Source organism: Crocuta crocuta, unplaced genomic scaffold (assembly GCF_008692635.1).
Source record: "Crocuta crocuta isolate KB4526 unplaced genomic scaffold, BGI_CrCroc_1.0 scaffold209, whole genome shotgun sequence".
In the NCBI taxonomy this organism is placed as follows: Eukaryota; Metazoa; Chordata; class Mammalia; order Carnivora; family Hyaenidae; genus Crocuta; species Crocuta crocuta.
In genome coordinates this window covers 2,593,069-2,607,778 of record NW_027551566.1, presented here as the reverse complement: position 1 = coordinate 2,607,778, position 14,710 = coordinate 2,593,069, and the positions used below count along the sequence as shown (strand labels likewise).

At 42.4% G+C, this 14,710-nt stretch overlaps 1 protein-coding gene across 4 annotated transcripts in view; it reads left to right on the top strand.

The window, feature by feature from the left end:
• RIN2 (Ras and Rab interactor 2) overlaps positions 1-14,710 on the top strand; it is a 109,596-nt gene that overhangs the window by 54,471 nt on the left and 40,415 nt on the right. For all 4 annotated transcript variants that reach the window (XM_077750143.1, XM_077750146.1, XM_077750144.1 and 1 more), the window contains one exon: positions 11,866-12,058. In XM_077750143.1, coding sequence (XP_077606269.1) covers positions 11,866-12,058 — 193 coding nt within the window. The remainder of the gene's footprint in view (positions 1-11,865; positions 12,059-14,710) is intronic.

Here is a 14,710-nt window from a genome sequence, read left to right as displayed (position 1 = left end):
TTGGACACATAATTTTATTAAAGGCATACTCTAGAGTTAGATACGTTTTACCCTTTACAAACCTTGCCTCACTATTACATTGGTAGTTGATTCAGCCACAAAATATCTGATTTGTCAGAATGCAGTTGTGATTTAGTCTGTGAAATAACACTAGTGTAACCAATAGCGCTTAAACACTAAGAACAGCAAATCCATGAACTGCTTGCCTTTCTGTGAAGCCTCGTGCGTGCCACTGCTCAGGGTCAAGGGTGAGCGAGCCAAGACTTAGAGCCCGCCTGGCTCTTTCTCTGTTTTCAACTCCAAGGGCAGCCAGGACAACAGTTTCTTTGTTTCTGTTTCTTAGTTTTACAGGAACCAATAAAGGCCCGTGCCAGTATTGGTTCCATATCTGCCCTTTTCATCTCTAGCTGGAGACTCAATGACAGGAAGTTCGTAGGCCACAGAAGTCACCAGATCTTTCTCCTCTATGAAAATGGCAATCCCTCCTCCTCCTCCCTGGAGGCAGATGTGTGTTTTTGTTCCTGTTTCTGCCTTGTTCATTCTCCCCTCCCAGTCCTCAGTAGATAGAACTGAAAAATCACTGAAGGCCCTGCAAGTTTTTCACAAAATTCTTCTGTGGATATGCTTTTAGAAATCCTTTTGAGGAAGCTCAGGCACCCTCCCTCAGAGAGCAGCAGGAATTCTGTAGGAATAAAACCCAGAACCCAAAATATATTAGCCTTTTTCCTTTTGGAGTTTTAGGGGACAAAACAAAGCCTTGAGGAATTAAAATATCAACTTGTATGCTGTAGGGAGACGGCACAATACAGAGAGCTATCAGTTTCTAGCGTTTTGACTTCGAGTAGGCAGCTAAGATAGACAGTGTCTAATACCCCTTGGACTCAGGTAAACACACAGTGGTCCTTACAGGGATATCCCTTCCCCCAGGCTTCCCCCGTACTCTTCCCATTTTGAGTGGTGGGTGAAAGTTTCTTTAGCTTCCGCAGAAATTTTTCTGTCAACTGAGAGATTAGCCAGGGCCCTGCATAGAGCCAGAATGAATTTGAACCTCCTTTCTCTCCAGATTTAAATATTACAGAATAGGGGTTTAATTCAGCTTCACAGACTCTAAAGAAATGTTTCTTGATTAAAAGTAAGATATCATTAGTGCCCTTTTATGGGGATGAGCACTGGGTGTTGTATGGAAACCAACTTGACAATAAACTATTTTTTAAAAAAGTAAGATATCATTGGACACCAGCTACTAGGTACTTTTGACAGAAGATTTTTCTGGGATTTTTCATTTGCTTTATGTGTATATGTGTGTGTGTATATGTGTGAGTGTGTGTGTAACAGAAATTGGTCCCTCTGCCAACAAGTTTTATCAGATGAATCTTTTCAGTATGAGCAATGGTTTTTTCTCTCTCTCCACATAAGAGGCCTCTTCTACTCATATATTTTCACAAACCATTGTTGAGAGACTCCTCAGTTCTCTTCACCAAAGATTAAGGAAGCCCTTGATTCATGTCCCACCGAGCTTGGCATGTTCGCCACGGTGTGGCACTTGGGGGTGTATTTGCTTCCATTTTGATATGGATAGACAGGGTCTTCTGTTCCAAGAAAGGCCACGGTAGATGGAGGACTCTGAACTCTGTCTGGTCCTTAACTCTTTTTTTTTTTTTTTAATGTTTATGTGTGTGTGTATGTGTGTGTGTGTGAGAGAGAGAGAGAGACAGAGAGAGAGACAGAGAGAGAGAGACAGAGAGAGCACAAGCAGGGAGAGGGGCAGAGAGAGAGAAGAGAGAGAATCCCAAGCAGACTCCACACACATGAGCCAAAACCAAGAGTCAAAAGCTCTACTGACTGAGCCACGCAAGTGCTTCATGGTCCTTGATTCCTTCTTAAGATGATTCCTGCATTGACCTCATGGAGCTGGAAGCCTGAGCCTTTGGTCAGTGCCATGCCTCAGGCTTCATGGTGTTTCCCATGGAGGCCCACTGAAGCAACATCAGGTAAAGAGGCTTTCTTAGGCTAAAGGCTTCACATGGGCAGAATGAGGAAGGGAGGCCCTTGAGAGGCAGCAATACACACAGGGAGGCCAGTACAGAAATGTCAAGAGAAGCTTTTCATCCTTTTTTCTCCTGTCTTTAAGTTGAGGATGGCAAGCACCAGAATACAGGTGGTGACTAGGCCCCAATGATCGATGGAGAACATTCCAGCAATGAGGACCTGCCAGGGGCCATTTTCAAGAAGACTTGCATTAAATGCTGACAAAGCAAGCTCTGGAATTGTGTTTACAGAATACTTTTTGTGCATCCTAGAATAGATTGACTTGCTTTGTTTTTTTGTATTTCTGGAAATTAGGGGACCCTGGATTCTCTTCTGAACAGAATCTTTACTCCTAGTTCTCAGGATGTTCCAGACTCATAGAGTCTGTTCTTTTCAGGTTTTGTTTTAGTAACATATTCCTTCTTCCCATCATACTCCATCTTTAGAGACAAGGAAACTGAGTCTGAGTGACCTGGAGGAACAGGCCAAGGCCTCACAGTTATGAAGAGTCAACTGAGGCTTTGATTCCACTTGACTGCAAGTGCTCTTTCTACTAAACCACTGGTGATGATGAGGCTAAGGACGGGCTAGAATTGGGGGTTGGCCACATTAAACCATGAATGCCTTACAAAACTTAGCACCTTGATGTTGATTCACATATGCAGGAAATTTGCATGTCGTTGCATTCTGATTCCAGGTAAATGAGAACTTTGTTGATAACTCAATGCTAAAGCCCCCATAGGTATGTGCATGGAGTACTCACTCTGGGTTTTAGTTCACCTGCCTTAACTGAAGGAAGCTTACCTGACAATACTGTTTACCCCTGTCCTCTCTGTGCTCAACCAGCTAGTACATGTCAACCTCTTTTGTTGGAATTAAATCTCATTCCCCGTGTTGGAATAAGGCTTTCTGTATTTGAGAACCTTGAATGGAGCATGTATCACTAATGCCCTGCATCAGTGGGCATCAGCTAAAACTCAGCATTGGCTTTTATATCCATAGCCCACCCCCTTGACAGCTGGTGGGAGGTTGGAGGGGCCGTCCAATGAAGGAAATTCATGAGCAGTGATGAAGGAGCTGCTAACACTTTGGATTTGTTGTTCTGGAAGAATTTAGGCTGCTTCCTTTTCTCACCCTGGGCCTTAATATGGCCAAAGGCCAGGGGGATCTTGGTAGTGCTGGTGATTTTTGCCACCCATTTTCTGATAAACACAAGACACAAGAACCTTTTGTCTCCTAGACTGGAGCTGAGCAGCCAGATTCTATCACTGGGCTGAGAAAAGGCCTGTATCAGAGGTTATGCATGGGGGACACAGAAAAAAGCTAATTGAGAGACCCAGTGGGCATGATGTTTTGTGTTGCCCACTGAGCTTCTCCTTTACTTCACTCACAAGGAATAGATATGTTGTTTGCAGATGTCTCCTACCCAGTCCCCCATCATGTGTACAGCAGGCATGAGATCAATGCCTGTCTGTGGTGGAGTTAGGCTAGTAAGAGAAATAAGTATAATGTAGAGTAAAATGGGTTAAGCGACCCAGAGGTGCATACACAGTGGGCGAAGGAATTGAATGTGTTGAAAGATTGCAGCTGCAGCCCATAGGGGAAGGAACAGGATCCGACCTTGTTTTTGACATGAGGGTTGGAGCCAGTGACCAATGGGCACTCCAGAAGAGCTTGATCCCAGGCAAGGAGGGAGCTGAGTAATGGAAAATAGATGCTTTGTCAGGATCATCTTTTCTCTTGAGTCCAAGAGCCAAGTTTAAACATTAATATGGGAGAAATATCCTTATGTTTCAATCCCGATTGCCTCAACCCAAATGCCACACTTTTTTTCTTATTCTTGCACCATCTTGCCTATTCTTGATTACCTAACATTTTTTCTTTAAATTTACTCACTTTTACATATATTTTAAAAAGTAAATTTAGTAAGCCAGTCATGAAAAGACAGATAGTACATGATTCCACTTATATAAAGTACTTAGAGGAGTCAAAATTATAGAGACCTGAAGTAGAATGGTGGTTTCCCAGAGTGGGGAGAGTTACTTAATACTAGGCATAGATTTCAGTTTTGCAAGAGGAAAGAGTTATGGAGATGAATGGCAGTGTTTGTACAACAATATGGATTTACATAACACCAATGAACTGTACATTTTAAAATGGTTTAGATAGTAAATTTTATGCTGTGTATATTTTACCACAACAAAAAAAATTGGGGAAAAAAGTAAATTTAATATCTCTGCCATAATTGGGAACTACACTTAATGAATGTAGTTCATTAAAATAAGTACTATTAAAATAAGTACTGGGCATTAAAAATTGTGCCTCCTTGGACTGCCTTGGTATATCCAACATTCTTTGAGAAATGTCAATTTTAATAAACCATAAAGAATTTATAAAGTATCAAAATTAATCTACACTATCCCACCAAGTATGGTTTTGTTTTGTTTTTGAGTTCTTTATTTTATAGCAGGACTACAGCTCTTTGTTAGGGAGACAGGAAATATGATGACTCTTAAGCCATAATTATGTCCTGGACAAAAGTACCTTGGAAGCCAAGGTTCTACTTTTGTTGTTTATTTTTGTTTTATTGTGTTTTATTGATGGAATCAGCCTCCTATTATTATAATTAACCCCATCAACTTGTCATGATTCATTCTATGACTGTTTATTAGACACCATGTAAACAAGGAAAAACTATTAGTCTTCTTAAAAGTTGGGAAGGTCCATCAGCACTCAGCCTTAAGGAAGAGCATTGAGTCTTCCTAAAGTTTGAGTTTTCAGGGAGCACTTTGCTGGAGATCCAGGTAAGACCTGGATGGAGCCTGCCACTCCCCACTTCAGATCCAAACCTGAGGTGGCCCTTGTGGGTTACCTAGCTCTAAGTCCATCACCAGGATTGGCCTGGAAGCAAGCAGGGAGTCTTCTGCCAAGAGAGAATCACCTTCCACACTTTTGTAAAGCCTGATATAGGAGACCAGGCGTGGAATCTGGGGCCAGGAATTGGGGAGTAGAGAAGAAGAAGGCAAAAGTCAAAGGCCAAGCTGTATTTTAGAAAGTCATGATAGTCCTTCCTTCAACCTCTCCTGCTGACTGGTTCATCTGAATGTCTCCAGATGTCCCAGTTTACAGGGCCCATTAATTCTGTAATTAATGGAAGCAAAATACAGTACCTAGACAAAATATAAGAGTGGCTTTTCCATGAAGGTAGATCGCACCTGTACCGAATTCCACGACAGAGAGGATCATGATTGTGAAGAGGCATACATTCTCACACATGCAAAAATGCAGAAGGGAGCTGGAGAACCAAGTGGTGTAGGAGAACCTTACCCGATTAGAGTCACCACTTGCTTTATTTAATTCCAGAGAACTTGCCGTGAGTCTATGAGACATCGTTAGAAGTTGTTGATTCATTAAAGCCATCCTTTTTTTAGCTGAATTATGATCTACCAGTCTGCTTTAGAAAGAAAAATTCATAGCACATTTTAAAGTATTTAATTGAAACAGCTTTTGTCTTTAAAAAATAATCAAGGATAGCTTATGACAGATGTTGATGAAAATTGTCCATTTCAAAAATATAGTTATTCAGCTTAATGAAGGTGTGTTTTTAATGCAGACGGGGGGGGGTTGGCTTTTTGTTTTTTGTGTATACTTGGTTTGTCCCCATGTCCTGAGGACAGAGCCATCAAGAACACTGCACCTGTGCTGAGACCCTTTAGTCAAATGGAATGTACCACCTTGTTGATAATAATAACTTGGCATTATGCCTCGGATCTAGACCCTTTAAGCTTCATTTTTGCTATCCAACAGCTGAATTAAGGTTCTAATGTATAGAAGGTTGTTGACTGTATTTACTGGACCAGTATTTTTTTCTACAGAGACAACCTACTTCAAAGTCTTATGTACTTTATATATTGCTGAGTTCTCTATGTCATTTGTTTGAAAAGAGACTACTGTAAAGTCAAAGTAAACCGACATCTATGTGGTGTTTGGAAGCCTGGTCACTAGAAGCTGAATTGATAGGTTATGCAATCCCCTGGAATTCTGGATTGGGACAAGAAAGGGCATCATTTGGAAACTCTGCTGAAAATTATTGGTTTCTCTGAGACGAATCTGAGTCTGCACAATTTAGTAAAACTAGACCTAGTGTCTTTCTGCCTGTCCTACATTAGAGCATGCTTTCTGGAGTCACTTCTTCTTAGTCCTGTCTAGGTTACTAACGCTTGGCCCTACAAATGAAGGGAATACAGCCAAGTGGAAAGGCACTCTCATTCCACACTCAAAAGGGCCTTAAATTGGGTGTGACCACAGTGTAACTGGTACTGGAGAGCTCTATCCCCTGAGTGGGTGTAATACCAACTGGGCTGCTTCAGAGCCATGAGGTCCCAGTCAGTTGGATTGAGGGCAGATACAGTAGATGAGTTTCCCAGAGTTTGTTCTCTGTCCCTAGAGGTACCTTACATTTGTGAGGCATTCTGGGGTTTGCCCAGTATTTTCACATGTGGCTCTGGGTCTCACTAAATCCATACCTGAGCTTTCTCTCCCCATGAAAGCAAGCCTGTATGCTTGGATATAGTAGTAATAGTTGAATAGGTACATGAATTTTATACTCAATATCCCATGGAGATGGTAGATATTTTTCCAACCTACTATTTTGAGAAATTTCAAACATTACAGGCAATTTAAGAATAGTACCATTCACCTAAATTCACCAATTGTTTAAATTCTGCCACATTTTCTTCATTTCTATATTCCCTTGCCCCCACTTTTTTTGGAGGAGGATAGGGTGCTGATCATTTGACACTTAGTTTCCAACATTTTCATGCCTTGACCCTAAATTCTGCAGTTTGTATCTCTTAAGAACGAGAACATTTTCCTACATAAATAAAATTACCACAGTCAGGAAAGTAGACATTAATACAATATTATCTGTTAAACATCCTTATTCAAATATCTCCGATTGTTCTTTATAGCTATGTTTTTTACGCCATATGTGATCAATTCTGTGTACTCAATATAGTTCTCATGTCTCTTTATTCTCCTTTATTCTCCTTTTATTTATAATAATCTCACAGCCTTTAAAAAGTTTTTTTTGTGACGTTGATATTTTGAAGAGTTCAGGCCAGTGGTTTTGCAGAAAGTCTGTGACTTCGAATTTGTCTGATAGTTTTCTTTTGTGTAGATTCTAAACACATGTGGGAGCAGGAAAATGACCCAGGTGGTATTGTAACCTTCTCAGAGCATCAATTTCTGAGGCACATGATGTCAGGTGTCTGACATTGTTGGAGGTGTTAATGCTGATTACTTGATTAAGATGGTGCCTCCTGGGGGTGCGTGGGTGGCTCAGTTTGGCTCCAGGTCACGATCTCGTGGTTCATGAGTTTGAGCCCCATGTCGAATCTGTGCTGACAGCTCAGAGCCTGGAAACTGGTTCGGATTCTGTGACTCCCTCTCTCTCCCCCTCCCCAGCTCACACTCTGTCTCTCACTATCTCAAAAAATAAATAAATGTTTAAAAAAAATTTTTAATATGGTGTCTCCTAGATTTCTCTATTGTCAGAGTACCTTTCCTCTTCATGAATAAGTAATCTGTGGGGTGATATTTTAAGACTGTGAATGTTCTGTCCCCTAACAATCTTTCACCTACTGATGTTAGCATCCATTCAGGATTCTTGCTTGCATCAGTTTTATACCTATACGGTGGTGGAGAGGTTATTTACCACTTTCAGATTAGAAAGACGAAGCTCAAAAGGGGAGGTAGGTTTCGTGTGCTGGTCACGGCCATCCCACCGTGACCATGTCATATGAGAAGCTATTGGATGATATCACACTGGTTTATCTTTTATAAACCACCTATTCTTTGCCACCTCCTTACCCAATCCCCACCCCCACTCCCACCCCGGATATATGCAGGCAGATATCTATTTTAAGAATCAGTAGTTTCTATTCATTTTTTCAGTTTCTGTTTCCGATTGAATTCCCTAAAAGCAGAGCCTGAGATGCAGATTCTTGTGTTGTGATTTATTGAGATAGGGTCTCAGGAGCAGCCTGTGAAGGACTGAGGGGTTCAGTCCAGGACTAGCAGGAAACCAGGCAAAGATATGGGGGCAGCTGGAGTCTAGCCACAGCCTGATCCCATGGGGAGCTCTGCAACATGAATAGCACTCCAGAGCTATCCCGCATTTAGGCAAGAAGGCCATTCCTCTATGCCCTGCATCTGCATGTCGCTAGCAGAGTGTTGCTCCTGGGGGAGGACATGACTTTCTAGGTATGCCCAGGAGAAGGGGAAAGCTGTGAGCGTCTCAGCACTCATGGCAGCAGGGGCATGGGTGCCCAGTCTGGTAAAGGGGGACTGGGCAAGGCACCAACAAAGTGCAGTGCAGATTCAACATTTCCCACATTAGTTCTATCCCACATTAGTTTATCAGTTGTCTCTGATAAAAGCTAATGTCTTTTTTTCTTTCCTTCTTTTAATCTGTCTTTAAAAAAAAAAAGTTTAAAAAAAGTTTATTTTGAGAGAGAAGGAGAGCAGGAGAGGGGCAGAGAGGGAATTCCAAGCAGGCTCTGTGCTGTCAACCCAGAGCCCGATGTGGGGCTTGAACCCACGAATTGTAGGATGAAATCAAGAGTTGGACGTTTAACCAGCTGAGCCACCCAGGCACCCCTCTTTCAATCTGTCTTATAATAATATACTATAAATCTCAAAAGGCTGTTAAAGAAAGGAGTTAACTTAGTCATAGGCAAAGACAAGATCTAATTTATGGATGTTCCTTTATGAAGCCCCATGAATCTTATTCACTGTCTTCCTGGCTGGGCCATGGGTTTTTAGGCTGAAGTTCGTTGTCCAAACAAAGGCTCTTTAGCTTCTTGAACAACTGAGGCATCACAGGATGTGCCCTTCTAAGGAAGGCAGAGCGTTAACATATTTACTCACAGCATATGTGAGTATTAGGATTGCCATGTTAGAGACTAGAAATTTGCTCTTGGTAAAATATTACCAACCTGAGATGGCAGGGATGAAGGGTTTATTTGGGTTTGGAGAATTCTTTCAGTGGCTATTACCACCCTCCTCCAAACTCCATCCTCCCCTCCCAAAAAAAACCCATCCCACCTAATTGGACCTGGGTTCAAGTGCATGTTTTGCTCTTAGATCTCAAGCAAGTGCTCCTCAGACTGGAGCATCCACATTTCCTGGAACTTGTTAGAAATACAGAGCCCCACCCGTGAGCTGCAGAATCAGACCCTCTGGGGCCAGAACCAGGAATCTGTAGCTTTACAAACCCTAGGAGATTTCTCTCTTGGGCTCAAGTGCCAATCCAATGCAGTGGTTGTAAACTTGGCTGCAAGCTGGGATTGCCTGGGGAAATTTTTAAAATTGTGATGCCTGTGTCCCACGCCAAAATGTCTGATTTATTTGATCTGGGGTGCAGTCTAGCCACCAAAACATGTTTAAGCTTCCTAGGCAATTTTAATACTCAGCCAGCGTTGAGAATACTGCTCTAAAGTTGCCTTGTTTATCTCATGTGAAAGGAATTTAAACACCAGCTTCATTTTGAAGAGATTGTTCTTATAGCTGCAAAGATTTACTTCAAAATACCTGGAGGCCCTGGAATGGCATTTACAGAATGAGAAACTGCTCTTTTTTGGCCAAGACTCTTCCATCTGGAAAGTTGTAGCAAAGGTAAAGGAAAACATTCAGGGAAAAAAATGTAAATCTTGAATGCAGGCAGTAGATTCTTTAGATCTATAGAAAGTCAAGAATGTGTGGAGAAGATGTTAGGACGGGGGTCTCTGGCCAGCCCACATGCTGCCCTTGTGGATATTGTTACTGAGCCCACTCACCCCAAAATGATCACCTTAGTTTGGCTTCTTCTGTATTCAATCCCACCTTTTAGGAGTGGCATGTCCAAAAAAGCACACTTTTTTTTTCAAACATTTTTTCACTCTTGCCTACGATTTGGCTTTATTGTCATCATTAGCAATGTTGAAGCCTTCCTTCAGGCTACACATTTGGGTTTCTTTGGGTTTAGGTGTTTGAACCCCAGCCTGAACTTGGCCCTTCAAGTGTGAGTGATCAGCTCTAATATTTTCCATCGGCCACTCCAGGACTGGTGTTGATGACCAGCTCACTGAAAGCCAGGGCATGGTAGAGGGAAGAAGAACCCAGAACCAAGCACCCTTGGATTGGAATTTCTACCTTCTCACTCTCAGAAGCATATCCTTGCCTTGTACAGGTTGCTCAAGCTGTCTGGGCTTCCCTGTCCCCTTTATTTAAAAACACTGGATTCCTAGTACCTGCCTTTTGGGGCTGTTTTACAGGAAACGAGAGAATGTTTGTGAAGGGCTGGCAGACAGTAGATACCACATAGATACAGACTTTCCTGTGTTCATGATCTTAATTGTTACCTGATAAGTTGGAGGAACACCAAGCCTCTTGACCTTATGGCTCTGCCATTTCTTGGCTTTTTATAAGTCTGGATAGCCCAATACCTTCTTGAGTTGGCCTCAGTTTTCTCATTCATAAAATGTGGATTAATCAGTCACAGAATTAGTGTTGGAGCCAAAGGCAACTATGGAAATCAGTATGATATTTTTATTGAGATTTAATTCACATATCATACTTTAAAGTATATATAATTCAGTGGTTTTCAGCATATTCACAAAATTGTACAGCCATCAGTACATCTTGGTCCAGAGCATTTTCTCTACCTCAAAAAGAAACTCGACACCTATTAGCAATCACTACCCATTCCATCCCTGCCCCAAATCTCAGGCAACCACTAATCTTTCTGTTTCTCTATTTTTGTCTAGTCTAGATATTTTGTATAAAGGGAATCATACCGTATTTGTGTCTAGCTTGTTTCACTTAGCATGAAGTCTTCACAGTTCATTCCATTTTGGAGCATGGATCAGTACTTTATTCATAAAAAGGAATGAATATTATGGCTGAATAAAATTCCATTGTATGGATATATCACATTTTATTTCTCCATTCATTAGTTGATGGAAATTTGGTCTGTTTCCATTTTATGGCAATTATGAATAATGTTAGTATGAATGATTTTATGAATATCACAGCATTCCTCAACTGTGAAGTTTTGTTACAAATAATATTAGTAATAAAAATGCCTAGATGTATGAAAACAAATGAAATCTAATTCATTTGGGTGCAAAATGAGTGTGCATGAGTGAGTATTTTGTCTTTGCTTTAAAATTTTTTAATGTTTATTTTTGAGAGAGAGAGAGAGCATGAATGGTAAAGGGGCAGAGAGAGATGGAGACACAGAATCTGAAGCAGGCTCCAGGCTCTGAGGTGTCAACACAGAGCCCAATGTGGGGCTAGAACTCACAAACTGTGAGATCATGACCTGAGCCAAAGTCGTTGGATGCTTAACCGACTGAGCCGCCCAGAGCCCCATTTTTGTCTTTGCTTTTACAGCATGCCATGCTTGTGCTTATGACATATGTTTTTGGGCTTTAGGACCTTGTGCTGCCATATAGAATTTGGCATTTAGGGTTTTGTGCTCAAATTGTGAAATGGTTTATGCCAGATGACAGACTCAACAGCATTCAGGATGTTTAGAAGCTTTTGAAAACTGGGTTAGAAATAGAAGGTGTGTTGGATCTGTTGAATATTCTGTTTAATACTGTAGATATGGAGTGAGAGCTAGTATGGCATCTGCCTTCAGAAAGCTTTCAGGCTGGAGGGAAGACAAGTGAGATGGAGATGAAAAGATGGGGTATGTGCTAGGGCCTGTGTAGCCTAGAGACTGCAGGATGGTCTCCTTGTCAGAGAAGCAGGCAGCAGCCTTTTGATACCTGCCAATTCTCTTTCTCCTAGCATGGTAAGACACAAGGACGATGGCTATTCCGAAGAAACGGATGTGAAGACCTGTCCCCGGGACTCTGGCTATGACAGCCTCTCCAACAGGCTCAGCATTTTGGACCGGCTTCTCCACACCCACCCAATATGGCTGCAACTGAGTCTGAGTGAGGAGGGGGCAGCCAAAGTCCTCCAGTCCCAGCCTCCAGGGGTAAGACGCAGACTCTCAAGGAAACAGGTTGAGACAGGCAGGGCTGTTGCTTCCTTAAAGAGAAAGACTTGGAATTCCAGAAAGTTCTTCCCTGGCTGTAGGAAGCATGGTGTCTGGTGCGTACCTGGGTTGCAATGCAAGAAGATTGTGGAAAATATGAAGGCAGCGCCAAAGAAAAGAGCCCCTTCATGGTTTGTCTTTCTGTCTTCATTGGCTCAGTTACCCAGGAACATCCAGGACTCAGCAGGATACCAGGGCACCTGGGCTGACTTCCTGGACCTCAGCACTGAAGACGAGCCTGGTTGTGGGCTCTTCAGCTGCCCCTGCTGTTTTCATTCTGAGCCTGGGAACCCTGCCAGGGTCTAGCCATCCAACTTGGGACCCAAACTTCAAAAGTTCTGTGTCCATAGACTTGCCTGCTCTTGCTGCAGATGTGTAATCCTGTTTCTCTTGGGCTTCCTCATGGCTTCTCATGGGGCTCACAGTCCAATTATGTTTCTTCAATTACTCCCTAGCCAATACTAGTCTCTTAATCAAGACCATGCCATGACTCTATAGTGGTTCCCCCCAAAATGTCACTCAGTGATTGGTGTATCTGGTGCTGTTCAATGTGGTAGCCACTTGCCCTGTGTGGCTATTTAACTTTACATTAATAAAGTTAAATTAAATTAAAAACTCAGTTCCTCAGGTGCACTAGCCACATTTTAAGTGCTCACTAGCCACAGATGGCTGGAGGCTACCATATAGGATGGTGTAGAATATAGGATGTTTCCATCATCACAGAAGCTTGTGTTGGAGGGAGCTTGTGTACAATGTCTACTTCCCAAAAAAGGATAAATACAGTAAATCACAGATAAAATAAGACTTGGACCAACTCATGACAAGAGACAGAAACTAAGAAATATATGGAGAAGCAAGGAAAATAAAATCCATGGTAGCTGGTTGAGAATATTGTAGGAATTGAGCACAAAAAAACAAACTTTTGAGTTTCCTATCAGCCAGAGCCTGTCTGTTACTATTTTTTGACCTCTAAGTGAGTCTTTGTTTCTCCTCTGACAGAAACAGACAGGACTGAGACCTCTGTTGGAACATGCTCAGGGTAACTAGGCACAATATTTGATCATCTTTGTGGAAAATTCCTTGACCGGCACACCAGGTTGTTGCCTCTAGTCTGGGTCTGTATGATCAGACCCACATCCAAAAACCCTCATTTTGGAGGTTGAGTTGTCTGCTCCTGCATTTCTTCACAAAAATTTTGGAGAGAGAAGTGGCTCTGTTGCTAGGCAACCTGCCTAGCCATATTTCCCTGCCATACTTCACTCCCAGTGTGGGGCACGTCCATTCCTGCTGAGATCTTGTGGGGAACAAGTCAGGCAGGATGTTCTATCTGTCCACCTACTTGATCCCTAGGCAGGGCCTGCCTGACGAGAAGGGGCAGGCTAAGGGCAGGCTGAGGACAGGAAAAACACCCATCAGGAGAGGCCAGAAGCAAGAATTCTGAAGAGAAGGGAAAGCAGTTGTGAGGGGAAAGGGCATTTGAAAGTCTGGCCATGGTGGCTGGTGCCACCAGCCTTAATGCATCTACATTCTATGATGGGAATCAGCAAACTTTCTGTAAAGGGCTAGAGTATAAGTATTTTTGGCTTTGTGGGCCATACTGTCTGACACAACCTCTCAGCTCTGCCTTGAAGTGCAGACACAACCATAGACAACATGTAAATGAATGAACGCAGCTTCGTTTCAATAAAACTTTATTTACAAAAACAGGTGGCAGGATAGATTGGGTCTACAGCTTTACCAACCCCTGCTATAAAGCTTCAGACATTCAGGAAATAAGATTGTACTCTCCCTGAACCCCAAGACTCAAGGAGATTCCCACGTGCACAAGGGAATAATACTTTAGTTCTACCAAGGATCAGCTGCCTCCCAGCCATGCTTTGGGCTTTTTTTTTTTTTTTTTTTTAACCCATCATAGTGCTAAGGAAATATCTGTTTCAGTTTAGGGTGTCCCAGAAACATTGACTCCCAGAAGTGGCTATTACATATATTCTATTCTATGGCTGCCACCCCATGGATGCTGGGAGAAAAGAGAGAATTCAAAGATCTTCCCAATTCCCTTCTTACCAGACACCTAATCTCCATAGCCACCCTCCTACCCCCAACCCAGATATAGTTTCTTAGGAGCTGTTGACTGGATATACANCGCGTATAATAATAATAATAATAATAATAAATAATAATAATAATAAGGATCAGGGAGCAGAGAGCATGGTGTCCAAATGCAGAGGAAGAAGTGGTTAAAGAAACAAGACAGAATAGGATCCTTGGAGAAGGACCATGTACTACAGAAGGGAATCAGAACTCAGCCAGGCTGTCCCACTGCGTGCTCCAGGGAGCACCATTTGACTTGTAGCCCATGTAATTGGTGCCCCCTAGAGTTGTGCAGTGTATAGTAGTACATGGCATACTTGCCTCTGCAGTGTTGGAAACCAGGATGGTGGCCCAAGGTCAGCACTAGGGCTTGGGCTGGTTTAAAGCACACATCTGAAACTATTGGTGGGAATGCAAACTGATACAGCTGCTCTGGAAAACAGTGTGGAGGCTCCTCAGAAAATTAAAAATAGAACTACCCTGCAACCCAGCAATAGCACT